This window comes from Misgurnus anguillicaudatus, chromosome 17 (genome assembly GCF_027580225.2).
Source record: "Misgurnus anguillicaudatus chromosome 17, ASM2758022v2, whole genome shotgun sequence".
Classification (NCBI taxonomy): Eukaryota; Metazoa; Chordata; class Actinopteri; order Cypriniformes; family Cobitidae; genus Misgurnus; species Misgurnus anguillicaudatus.
Window position 1 is genome coordinate 13,373,125 of NC_073353.2, and position 14,238 is coordinate 13,387,362.

The 14,238-nt window shown below is 37.4% G+C and overlaps 1 protein-coding gene across 1 annotated transcript in view; it reads left to right on the forward strand.

Annotated features, from left to right (window-relative positions):
- uxs1 (UDP-glucuronate decarboxylase 1) overlaps positions 1 to 14,238 on the forward strand; it is a 71,425-nt gene that overhangs the window by 24,887 nt on the left and 32,300 nt on the right. The window contains exons 5-9 of the mRNA XM_073854988.1: positions 729 to 789; positions 2,139 to 2,325; positions 6,241 to 6,345; positions 8,320 to 8,379; positions 12,836 to 12,957. Coding sequence (XP_073711089.1) covers positions 729 to 789; positions 2,139 to 2,325; positions 6,241 to 6,345; positions 8,320 to 8,379; positions 12,836 to 12,957 — 535 coding nt within the window. The remainder of the gene's footprint in view (positions 1 to 728; positions 790 to 2,138; positions 2,326 to 6,240; positions 6,346 to 8,319; positions 8,380 to 12,835; positions 12,958 to 14,238) is intronic.

Below are 14,238 nucleotides of genomic sequence, written 5' to 3' on the forward strand. Positions count from 1 at the left end.
TCAACACACCAAAGACAAAGGAAAACATGAAATCATGTCATATGACCCCTTTAATAATGTGATAATAGTTTGTAGTTTCACTTTATACCAACTGCATAAAACTTTTTACTTTGTGTACTTGTAATTTTAGGTTTTATTTTTCAAACTGAAATGAATTGGCAAAATCCAAAATATAAAAGATGAAATGGAAATAAAATGTGATGATTTCTGCCGAAAACAGCAGTTAAACAATGTTCAAAGGCCTGGGAATACAATTGGCGTGGGCATAGACCATTTCACAGCCTGAAATTACCATGGCAGAAATTACACAGTGAGTTAGCCATGTGTCTTTAAACCATCAGTCAGGGTTCAGCAGCAATCTGCAGGGGGTGTACGTTGGAAAGGGTAGACAAGGGTGATAGAGTGCTGATGGCTTCAATTGGCGTGCAGGAAAACAGGCAGGGTCAAAATCACAACGCAGTCGTTCCTCACCCCCCAATTACTTTTTGATAAGGTGTAGAATCCCCGGCTCTGAGAGAAAATGAATGCAGGTCAGGGTTAGGATCTTTTATTCGTTCGTAGATCCTGTTTGCTTTTGGTTTCATTAATTATTTGGTTATTGATTATAGGCGGGTTTTCCACCTTATGTGGTAGAAATTACTTTTTTAAATATCTTCATAAAATATTTATTATGTGCTTTAGTTTATTAGTTTCATTTTTTAGTTTAATAATCTTTTTTTATTTTACAGTTTTACCCAAAAGTACCCACCTGTGAAATTCCTGTCTGAGAAAGACAGAAAGAGGATTTTGGTAAGAATTCATTTTCTTTTTAATCTCTTGCTGTGTCTAAATCAAAAGTAAAAAAAGAACAAATGTATGTGACTCTGTTCTTAACATCCCTTGCACTTTGCTAAATTACTATTGGTCATCAGAGATCAATGCTATTTCACATTTCGTTTTTAAAGGAACATGCCCACATTTTGGGAATTTAGCTTATTCACGGTATCCCTCAGAGTTAGATAACTCCATACATACCTTTCTCATCTCCGTGCGTGCTGTAACTCTGTCTGACGCAGCCCCCGCTAGCTTAGCTTAGCACAAAGACTGGAAGTGAATGGCTCCAGCTAGCAAACTGCTCCCAATAAGTGACAAAATAACGCGAACATTTTCCTATTTATGTGTTGTGTTTCCTATTTAGGCAAAGCACTGCTACTTGGGTGGAGTGATTTGCTTGCAGCAACCGAGAAGCCCCCTGGTGAGAGTTCGGGCAGAGTTGTGCAAATCACTCCGCCTAATTAGCAGTGCTTCGCCTTCTGAGAATATAGTTCCCAGTATGTATACTGTTAAAAGATCTCATATGACCTTGTTATTTGTACACGGTGTGACTATACAAATCACAACATATAAATTGAAAAATGTTTGCGTTATTTTGTCACTTATTGGGAGCAGATTGCTAGCTGGAGCCATTCACTTCCAGTCTTTGTGCTAAGCTAAGCTAGCGGGGGCTGCGTCAGACAGAGTTACAGCACGCACGGAGATGAGAAAGGTATGTATGGACTCATCTAACTGTGGTGGATACGGTGAATAAGCTAAATTCCCAAAATGTGGGCGTGTTCCTTTAAATTACATGTACAATGTATGCCTTAGTTGTCCAAGAAATCCCACACATTTATATTGTAATAGTGTTAGATTAAAGCACACGCAACAAGTATTTAACAATAAAATAGCTATTGAGGACTAGATAGGCTGCATCACAGATAATTGAAAGTGAAGAGGAAAAACGCCAGGGAGTAGAAAGCTGCTCATTTCTTCTCTCATTTCATGTTGTGATTCAACCCCAGTGTGAGACCAATGCCTAATGTAAATGATTCTCAAGCTGGAAAGGGTTCATTTACATAAAATTGAAAGTCCTGTCATCATTTACTCATGTTGTGACAAACACGTATGGCTTTCTTTCCTCAAACATTAGTTGGAACTTAAAAAATGTCTATGCTTACTCTGTGCGATGAAAGTAAAAATTACTGATGTCAGCCTTTCTGCCTAACATCACCGTTTGTGTTCCACGAAACAAAGTCAGTCATACAGGTTTGAACTGAGACAACATAAAGATGTGTAAATAATATTCATTTAAAGTGACTTCTGAACTCTTTCTCTTGTAGATCACAGGTGGAGCTGGATTTGTTGGTTCTCACCTCACTGATAAACTGATGATGGATGGTCACGAGGTAACTGTGGTGGACAATTTCTTCACTGGCCGCAAACGCAACGTCGAGCACTGGATTGGCCATGAGAACTTTGAGCTGATCAATCATGATGTGGTGGAGCCACTTTATATTGAAGTTGAGTGTGTCTTAAAAAATAGCTTGAATGCAAAATTGCTTTGTAAATATAAACTCATGGATAACAGTGTGTTTGGAGAACCGGTTGAAAGCATTAAGAATCATTTGAATGTTTATCAGGTTTTGTTTTAGAGTAAGGAAATTATACATTTTGAAGGTAATAATGCAAAATAAACCCTCACAGACATTTAGGTCTTAAGTCATTTTGAAAATTTAAAAAATGCTAACTGGCTGTTTTATACCTTTCTACCTACTACATAAAGCAACATGAGAAGTTAATTTCATAGTGCTTAAAGGGATAGTTTACCCCAAAATTCTGGCATCATTTGCACACCCTCATGTTATTCTTTTACCTGTATAGGAAAAGCTCAGATGCTCTTCTCTTAATGATCTTAATGAATTCTGCCTAAAAACCAGTATTTCTGAATGGCCTGAGGGTGGGATTAAGGGGATTTCATTAAGGGTATTCCATGAACGTACATTGAGGAAAATAAGTATTTGAACACCCTGCTATTTTGCAAGTTCTCCCACTTAGAAATTATGGAGGGAGCTGAAATTGTCATCGTAGGTGCATGTCCACTGTGCGAGACATAATCTAAAAAGAAATTCCAGAAATCACGATATATGATTTTTTAAAAACTATTTATTTGTATGATACAGCTGCAAATAAGTATTTGAACACCTGTTAATCAGCTAGAGTTTTGACCCTCAAAGACCTGTTAGTCTGCCTTTAAAATGTCCACCTCCACTCCATTTATTATCCTAAATTAAATGCACCTGTTTGAGGTCGTTAGCTGCATGAAGACACCTGTCCACCCCATACAATCAGTTAGAATCCAACTACTAACATGACCAAGACCAAAGAGCTGTCCAAAGACACTAGAGACAAAATTGTACACCTCCACAAGGCTGGAAAGGGCTACGGGGAAATTGCCAAACAGTTTGGTGAAAAAAGGTCCACTGTTGGAGCAATCATTAGAAAAGGGAAGAATCTAAACATGACTGTCAATCTCCCTCGGACTGGGGATACATGCAAGATCTCACCTCGTGGGGTCTCAATGATCCTAAGAAAGGTGAGAATTAACCCTGCTTAAACCAGCACATGTCCAGACCCACCTTAAGTTTGCCAATGACCATTTGGATGATTATGACTGGGGCCATGTATTGTGAGATTTTGGGGAACAACCTTCTTCCCTCAGTTAGAGCATTGAAGATGGGTCGAGGCTGGGTCTTCCCACATAACAATGACCCGAAGCACACAGCCAGGATAACCTAGGAGTGGCTCTGTAAGAAGCATATCAAGGTTGATATTGACGGTGCCAAAAAGGTCCATCAGTAGTTCAATCATTATAATATTATGAAGCGACAAAAACATTTTTGTATTTTCAAGGGGTGAGAAAGAAGCAGAGAATGGAAGAAAACTTCCATTCCAATTCAGTTTAGGGGCAAACCCTGAGACACACATGACTGGGTTCTTGAATACATTGACAAGGCAAGGACAAGATTTAAGGCATTTGTATGGTACAGGTGTGAGACATACATTGTCTCCTCTGCTTTTCTGTGTTGGGTAACATTGCACCTGCGCTATTTGTGTTAATTAGGCCTGGAAAAGTGAGAAAAGACTGGTTGAAAACTGTGCTATCTATTTTAAAGAAAATCTTACAGTCTTTTAGTAATGTCAGGTTTAATTAATGTTAAAACCCGTATTATTAGGGGCCAAGCACTGAATTTGTGGAGCCTGAGTTGCTTTTGTTTTGTCAGACGGTGTTAAATAAATAAATATATATTTTTTAAGCAGGTGATTCTAACTTTCAATCGTATGTTATTTTCCACAAGAAAGCTTAAGATAACAGAAGGGTGTATGTAAGGAGTAATTGACGAAGGACCGTTGAATATAAGAAAATAATGCACACCCAATGTGGTAATGCGTTACATAGTGGATGTGCATTATTTTCAAATAATTCAGAGGACCGGACTCAATTATTCCTCTTATACCACAGTTACCACAAACATTGCTCTGGTGCTTATTTTTAAGAAATTTGACAGGTTAGGTGTGCGGTTTACAGAAAAATTAATTAATCGCAACTAATCGTTTGAGAAATAATTGTTTTGTTTACATCATTTATGTGTGTTTACTGTGTATAATAATTCTGTATATTTAAAAATACACACAAATGCATGTAAAATTGTAAGAAAAAATATATTTACATTAAGCATTTATACATGTGTGTGTATATATATAAATAATATAAATTATATATAAATATAAAAAATTTATATACGCATTATGTTACACATAATTATATACACACAGTAATTATTTCTTAAATATATACATGCATGTGTATTTACTTATACATAATTGCTATACACTGTACACACACATAAATTATGTGAACAAAAACTTTATTCTGCAAACGATTAGTCGCGATTAATCGTTATGCAGCCCTAGGCTCTTCCAGTTGAGCTTGATGGCGCTAAAATTACTTTGAAAGAAGTTTTTAGTATTTAAATTAGCAAGTACAATACATGGCATCAAGCTCAATTATATTTCACTTTGTTTTCTCGGTAATTTAGTCTATCATTATTTTTAGTCAGTTATAAAATCTGCACATAAAGTTTCAGGATTGGAGCTAGAATTTTCTTTACTAGGGAAGTTGCTAGATGCACATAGTTTGCCACAATTGTTTCGCACCCAAGTTAAATCAAATTTATGTACATGGACTCTTTTGTCCTTTGCTTTGACACTTTGAAATGTGTTTTTACATTCGTGACCAATGCAATAATGGCCTCCCTTTTTTGTCTTCTAATACCCTGTTTCCTTGGAGTGTTTATCTTTCTTTAGTTGTACCACACTTTTCTTTTTATGTTCCCTGGTGTCTGTTTTTATCTGTCTTTTTATCATTGTATTTATCTACCTAACTTTGTCAAGTTGCTGGACACGCCCACTTCCTGTCGGCAACTGTCACTTGTGTCGCCGAAGTCACCAAGCTTTCCTTGGAATTAATGAGATTGCATTTCTCTGCTGTCGCTATTTGCAGGCCATGTTGACACAGCTTGAGTTTTTGTTAAACATTAGAAATGGCAACTAACTGAATCTCCATCAAAACAGTGGTCAGGGATTTTTGCATTATTCTTCCATAACACATTGCAATGGATTTAGTTATGATTTTGTGTTTCAACCTCAGTCAACAAGTTCGGTTCATCTCCTTTCAAAGCCCTTTATTATTGATCAGTGTCTTTCAACACGTCTTTCATTCTGTATCTGTAATATTGACTTGCATATGCCTTATATCTGTCTTATTCATATCCTCCGTACCAATATTCCACCTTGTGCATGTCAAGCCTTATATAGAAAAGGATAATTGAAGAAGAATGATGATGAGATGGTAGATATTGTAAAATATGTTAATTTCTGCCAAGTGTGTGTGTATGCCAGCTGATAATGTCTTTTTATATGCTGTATGATTTGCATTAAACCTCTCTATTTGGTGGATTTCACTCATTGGCTGTTGTAAACATTGACTTAGTGGCTGAATGCCAGTATGCCTTTAGCATTTTGAATAATGAAAAGTTTCTTTTGGCAGAACATTTTATTGGCAAACCTTGTTTTCAAGTTGTCACCAGTTGTTTATTACCATATTTCATACAATGCAATGTTTAGACATAATGCTCTTCAACCTCCCTAAACAATAAACATCTGCATTAACAAGACAACTCATTTAGATAGGAATTGAAACTGGAATATAGATGGGCTGTTGTTGCAGTATTTTTAGCCCTGATTCAGTGTCTGCAATCATTGTACTGCCCAGTTGTTTGAGCTTTATACTGGTATGAATTGAAATGTGTTTTAAAGCCTAGGCTGTGTTTCCCCCTTCACTCTTTACTTTCTAAATCTATATTCTTCTGATATTTTTCTCAGTTGACCAGATTTATCATTTGGCCTCCCCTGCATCACCACCAAACTACATGTATAACCCTATCAAGACACTGAAAACCAACACCATTGGTACTCTCAACATGCTAGGTAAGTGGTGACTACAATCCCAAATCAGAAAAAGTTGGGACACTGTAGAAATTGTGAGTAACAAAGAAATGGAATAATATTCCAATCTCATAAACATATATTTTATTCAAAATAGAATATAGATAACATATCAAATGTTGAAAGTGAGATTTTGAAATGTCATGCCAAATATTGTCTCATTTTGGATTTCATTTAGATGTACATATAAGGAACAGCTGAAGTACCAATTTATTAGGTCAATTGGCAACATGATTGGGTATAAAAAGAGCCTCTCAGAGTGGCAGTGTCTCTCAAAAGTGTAGATTACGGGGCAAATTAGTGTGAGGGTGCAATTCCACTAAAGCGCAGATGGGAGTGGTAATATCTGCGGGTTATTTACTAAAAAGGTGCAAATTAAATAACGCCGGTGCTACAGCTGATTTCCATAATGACCAACGCAATCTACTAAGAGCAGTGCAAATTAGTTCAGGGTCACAAATAATGCACTTGAGTTCAGCACCACACACATCTCAGCTGAAAAATCAGGGTGTGAAATCCCAGCTAACAAAGCCATAGTACACTGAAAAGATCTGGAGGACAAAAAATGAAGGGTTACAAGAGGTTTTAAAACACCTGGTATTGGGTGACCACTTCTAGTGGCTCCTATTATTTCCTCCAGCAAAATAACATGGCTTTGCAAATTATATTCTTGAATCATATGTTCCTCTGCCATTCCAAAAATACTGTTATGTGTGGAAAAAAAATCCTCTCCCTTGTATCATGTGCTCTTTGATCTCTATGATGCCTCCTCCTATCAGCAACAATTGCAGCCATTTCAAGCACAAAATGATTTAAGACATGCTTTTTTCTGCATTAAATAAAGGCACAAATACCAGTAATATCACACTCGCATTAGTAAATTGTGTTGCGTGAATCATTTAAATATCCTCCTCCCATAAATTTTACATCTAAAAGGGAAACTCCTAGAAATGCATATGCAATAAGGTCAGTTGCGAAAATAACTAGACCACACCTTTTCAGCGCTAATTATTCACTGCGCGTCTTTAGTAAATTCCGACGGTCGTTACTTAAAAATGATGGTACTTTATGTGTCACGGGCGCAAACTGTTAGTAAATCTGGCCTTATGTGTGAACAGGACTATATTTAAAAAAAATATGGTAAATCTGTCCTATCTATTTACCAGGTAGAGAAGTTGTAAGATTACTAGTAATTTACTTGTACAATGCTATGTGTAGACAGAGAATAAGATTACAGGTATGAGCACGGAAAACTTCAGAAAGCGCTGACAGCTTCTGGGCAGATCATAACATTCTGACACAGATTTACCTCCTGCACTGTTTACCGAAATTTTTCTCTACAACCTGCTTAAAGTCAAACACATTTTGGGCCAGATTTACTAAACTAATTAGCCTGGGAGTGGTAATATCTGCGGGTCATTTACTAAAAAAGCACAAATTAAATAACACAGGTGCAACAGCTGATTTCCAAAATGACCAACGCAATCTACGTGTTAAAACAATGCTCTGCCTTATATCACGCGTTCTCTGTGATGCCTCCTTTTTTTTAGCAATAATTGCAGCCATTTCAAGCGCAAAGTAATTTATGACCATAATACAAGTCAAAACACACACACAAACATTAGTAAATTGCATTGCGAATTTTTTTTGTATAATCATTTATGATGTTATGCATCTATTCCACATCATGTTCTAACAGGGGACTGATATAAGTACTTTCCAGACAGTTGATAAAAGGACCTAATTTATCAATTTCGCTTTAATGGCCATATGTAAACCACTGAAAGAAATTGTTTGTAGCACATTATATCTTCTGATTGGGATTTGTGGTTTAGATTGCTTTTATCTTGCAAGTTTCTTCTGACACTGGTTTGGTTGTTTGACTCCCACTTGGACTTATTTAAATGAACAAGTCAGACTCTGTACAAGTAATTGGTCATTTCTGTCTGTCCACAGGTCTCGCTAAAAGAGTTGGCGCTCGCCTGCTCCTTGCCTCCACTTCAGAAGTATATGGAGGTATGTGTGCTCTCATTAATGTTTTCTATTTTAATTGATATGCTGGTGTGAAAAAAAAGATGGCACATCCTACTTAAGCTGACATTGGAATCAGATGCTTTAAAACCAATGGAAATAATTAAAATACCACAATACTAGACTTACTACTACTATTTTGGGCATTAACAACCCTTCAAGTTATGAAAAGCCCATCAATATAATTGTAAAGGTACTATGTATAAGGATTAGGTATTTGCAGCTTAGCGATTTTGGTTATGTGGCTGAACCGGTGGCTGTCCTGTGAAGGACAAATGGTCAGACACACCTTTGGATAACATCAAATAGTTATCATATAGACATACAAAGCCTTAGTTGTTGTTAGAAAACCTCAGGCATTTTAGTCTAAAGTGATTGCTGAAATGTGTAGATCTACAAAGGTAGATCAATTCTCATAATATTCCCAAGGAAAAGCTTGTTTGATCCAAAGAACCTTATAGCAGTTGCAGAGGAGTTGCAAAACATAGTGGTGACGGAATGTTTGGTTTGCTTGGAGTAGATCTTCAATTACTATAATGATTTAAAACATTTAGGGCGGATTCCCGGACAGGGTTTCGATTAATCATAAAAATTTCACGGACACACGACAATCCGCTTTTATTTTATTAAAGCCCTGTATTATGCTTCTCAGGGCTGTGCACATAAGCATTCTTCTACAGAGTGATAAGCACAAACAATCAAGATGGCAAAAGCATCAGTTTTGTTTAGATGGACGAAAAAGCCTGTTAATTACTCTCCAAAACACAGTTGTCATGTAAATGAATGGCCAAACCGCATAAAAACTTTATTGTTTCTGGTTAAAAACATTGTTGTGTAAATGGTAAACTGTTAATTTACTCATCCTCAGGCTATTCAATATGTTGCTATTTAAAACTGTGGTCCTCATGATTCATAATATGCAACTAAAGTTTCATGTCTTTTAATTACATTGAGAGTTTATGGTGATCTATCTAGAGTGCACTCTAAAAAAAAGGTTTAAACATCTCAGAAATGTTTGAACCAGAAAATCTGTAGAGACACATGGGAATGCACAAATCTCCATCCAAGTCGATCAATAGGGAATTGAAGCTGGCCATATGAGTTCTGTTCAGTCAAGGTTATTTAACCCACCAAAGGCTTAGAGGGTAAACAGATGGGATCAAGGGCTCTCTCATGTTCAACCTTTGAGCACAAACAGCATCATTTATTCTTTTCAGACATTATTTGTAGGCTTATTTTATACATGCACATACAGTAACAGCCCCTCCTTGCTAATCAATATCTTTGTAGCCATATAATACAAGAAGATTATAGGCATCTGCCAAATTACCATTTTTAAGAAGAAAATGGCAAAGCATCAGTTTGTCTTTTGATTCCAGGTTCATGTTAAAATCATCACTGAAAGATACTTGTGAACCCTCCTATTTTCCTAAGATTTTTCCGTATCCCGCTATCATCCCGTTTAAATATTTTCCCATATTTCTTACGCAGATGGCAGTATAAGCTGTAACATCTTACTCAAACGTCACTCGCCAATAAAACGAAGCAGCAGTCAAGGAAGAAGAGCAGCATCCTGAGGGTTTGTGGCTAGAAGGGATACAGCTATGGACGAAATCTCGCCGCATGAGCACTGTTTTCATTCTAATCCTACCCAAACCTAACCCTAAACCCAACATCTCGCAAGATTTGGCCGTAGCTGTATCCCCTCTAGCCAGAGCCGCGCGCAGTTACAAAAAAATGCAGTACAGTGAGTGCACATCGCCAGGCGCACATCCGCCCACTTCTCACGTACACAACCTCGCCCATTTGGAAGTGCGTGCTGAGTGCGCATGGCTATGTGCAATACATTTTTGCAATCTGGGAAACACTGCTGTTTGTGCTTTACTGTAATTTAAAAATCAATCACACTGGTCAAGCTTACAAATACACTCCTTAGAAGGTGTTAAGGATTGCAACGCCTGCGACCTATGTGAATAACAATCAATAAATTACAATAAATAAATAAAGGTATCCCCATCCACTCTTTTGCCTAGTGGTGAGGCAGTCCGGAGTGTGGGGGTGGAGTAATGTTGGGGTTAGGAAATTTCCCTTATTTTAAAATCACAATGTTGACAGGTATGACTGAAATGCTAAAAGCTATTTCTTTTCCTTATGTCAATGGACTGATCAAAATGTCCTTAAAATTTATAATGTTAGCCTTAACCATTGCTTCATACGTCTTTTAACTCCAGAGTCCATAATAATCGATTAACCCAAAACACTGATTTGTCTGTTTCATGATTCCTTTGCATTTATAAACAAAGTATGGTAAATAAAACCAGTGCAGAGGAAAAACACGTATAAGCCACGCTATGCTGTGTGGAGATTATTATAGAGGTTATTGTGAGAATTCTTTGCCCATCATGCATACGAATCGAATGTTAATTTACACAGCCTGATTTAGCTCTGTCACATGCATGAAAGCATGACACCTCTGCGTTGCCTAGCACTATTCCACTTAATTTAAAGGTCTTTTCAAATGTTACCAATTGGCTGGAGTTTTCTTTAGAGGTGTCAGAAATTAAATATGGTACCACCTCCAACTTTGACAAACATAGTGGCAGATGTTTCTTAAATCTCAAACAGCATGCTTTTGAAGATAACGGGTAAATCACTCTCTCTCAACACTGAAGCCCTTCTGAATGTTAAGTTTGTGGCATCTATTTGGAGTCATTTGGGATGCAATGACACGCAGCCCTCTCACTATGCCAATTATTGCTTAATCTATCTATTGCTTGTCGCTTAGACGTTCACGTAACCATGCTGCCCGCATCAGTTGAATGTTAAATGGCTGCAGTGGCCGAACCTGGATGCCCATCTCCTGTGGTGGTCATACATTATTTACCGACCTACAATTATATATATTAATATAGCTGGTCATTTATTTTTGGTGCTCAAGCGTTTTAAGACATTGAGACCCAGTGTGAATGAAATAAACCAAACCCCATGTCTCTATGATGTTCCGAGACTGCTTGTAAGTTTGATTAATATAAACAAGCCCCAATTACTTTGTTTAAATGTAAATTCATTGGGCAATAGTGGGCATGTTTTTTGAGTAACGTGAAACTCTTTTTAGAATGTTGTGGTACCTTGGACAAAGACCACACGTGGCAAGTCAATCGGTTCAGGAATTCTGTAGTTATAGCCACTCAAAAAGAGGTTATTTCATCAACTATTGGTCAAACAACCGCTATTTCTTGCATGTGACCCCAGACTGGGCCCATGTATATGTGTACCAAAATTGGTGTCAATACCTCATTTGTGTCCCCAGTTATAGCCAATTAACTACAATTAACAAGTGGCTTCGCCTACCTTATATGTTTGGCCATACTGTTTCAGCAGTGAGTCGAAAACTTTTTTTTTATAACTTTGGATATTCACACTCCAAAGAATATTTCAGCACTGATTTGGTTCTGATCTGTCGAAAAAACTTTTTTTTTGGACAAATCGAAAATAGCAGAACATTTTTCATGAAACGGAAATGAAATTCTTGTCTTGAGCCAAGGATTCCAATGCTATTTGGCACTTGATATTTGGACAAAAATTGTGGCAGCTATGAGCACCAACGCGTTGGCCATTGCTGTAGCGCCCCCCATTGGCCAGTCGCGGCGATACTATGTCAGCCTCTCACCAAATTAAGTCCTCCCATTTCATGTCTCTAGGCCTTATCGTTTGGTCTGCACAATCAGTTTTGCTGCAGAATAATAATAATAATAATAAATCTTAGCATTAACAATAGGGTTTCTGCACTTTGTGCACTCAAGTTTTAGCCACACGCAAAAGAATATAAGGACTGGCCATGTGCATTAAGGTGCTGTTATGTGCAGTATGGAAGATCATCTTACCTAAGAACTAAGATATTCAATAGACAGTTTCACAGCAATCACTACACATTCGTACCTTATATAATCTTAGTCATTTACTTACTATTGATTCTAAACAGAGCAAAGGCAAGGAGAAAAATAGTGCATATGCCCCTTGTGATAACTGTGTAAATTTTCCCTAACAATCTGTCTGCCATAGCTTTCAAATGTTCAGTTCAAGCACATTCAAACCTTGCTTTTGAGTTTTTGTTCCAGTTAATAGTTAGTAATACAATAATTGAAAAGTCATTTTTGGAAACCATTCCTTTAAGAACTACTGTTGTCTTTTAGTTTCAAAAAATATGTCCGGGCTTGAAGAAAATTATTGAGGCAAAGTCAGTGTTTGGTATATGTAAATCAATAAAGTCTTTGATCTGTTCATGAAAGCTTGAACCAATCCTTTCCTTGTGGATAACAAGCACTGACTCACTCTTTATCTGCTTTATTTTGCATTGCCAAACTGAATTCTGCCTCAAGAAAAATCCACTGACATGCCAGTTATCAGATTGAAAGTTTTTTTTTTTTGTATCTTCAACTAGACCCAGAGGTGCACCCTCAGAATGAGGAATACTGGGGCCATGTGAACCCTATTGGCCCACGGGCCTGTTATGATGAAGGAAAGCGTGTTGCTGAGACCATGTGTTACGCCTACATGAAACAGGTGAGAATAAAATTTATTCATTGGTACATTACTGCTCAGCACCTCCTAGAGCCTCTTGCTTCAGCTCAAAGGATTGAATTTATCTACTGCTCGGTTTATTACAGTAGAAAATTAGACCCGCAGGAGTTTGAACTCAACGATCATCACATTCTTATTCCTGGCGTCATGTATGTGATAGAAGAGTGAACCCTATAGCTTTGACATCTACAGCAACATATCTTTCTTTCTAGTTTTATGTGATTGCTTTATTTCCTGCTGGTGTCCTCTTGTTAAACCTTGTAATATGATTGATTGACTCCAGCAATTAGTGTAGATGATTATATCTCTGCATGTCACTGTCATCAGATTTTTATCATCATTACCATTCCAACGAATATGCAAATGTTAAAATAAAGGTCATATGAGACATCCTGCTTAAGTAAAATATGTAATTTTCGAGAAATTGTTTCTGACTAGTTTGATTTTTAAATAAATGATTTCTGGTATCTCAGCTCTCTCACTGAAAAAATTTTTGTAATGCGCTTTATACACACTCTCTTCCACATTAAAAATCAACCAGCCTAGTCATATCCGGCACACGTGGCATCCATAGCATGGTGCTTTTCACTTGTTGCTTTAATATTTATCCGTGCTGAACACCTTGCGTTTTGGCCGCCTCCCGCACCACGCATTTTTACAGGAGTGCTTGAATGGAAAAGCTCCCGTTGTCATACGTGTTTTCCATTGTCCAGTCGAATGAGGGGAGAGTTTACCGTTGCGTGAAACAACCAAAGACTGCTCTTGGTCAACTGCGTATTTGTGCAGCTCTCCCCTTCAGTCAAGGTCAGAGCAAGCGCCCTCATTTTAAAGTTTCTGCTAATATGACCGTTAACAACAAAAGGGCGCTCATGCTTTAATATTTGGTTGACAGGACAGCTGACTCGATGGTTGCCTAGCAACACCATTCTGCTCTGCTATGATCAAAAAAGGCAGTGCATCGCGCCTTGCATTTCCAGGCGTGTAAAACGTGTTTGGTGTGACCGGCCCCTAAGAAGGTCTTTAAGCTATATGTATCAAGCTACATACTCAATTATTAAGCACAGCAGTGTAACTGTAGTATACTCGTGGTCTGTCTACTTTTATATGTCAATCTCAACACAATTTTCCAAACTTTATTGTCAATATCCATTTCAAACAAGGATTCAAGCACAGTGGAGATAACCATTAGGGCTGAGTGCTAGCGATCAATGAGGAAAAACCAAAAGCCTCACAGCTTGAGCATAAGGAAAAGTTATCCTGTAG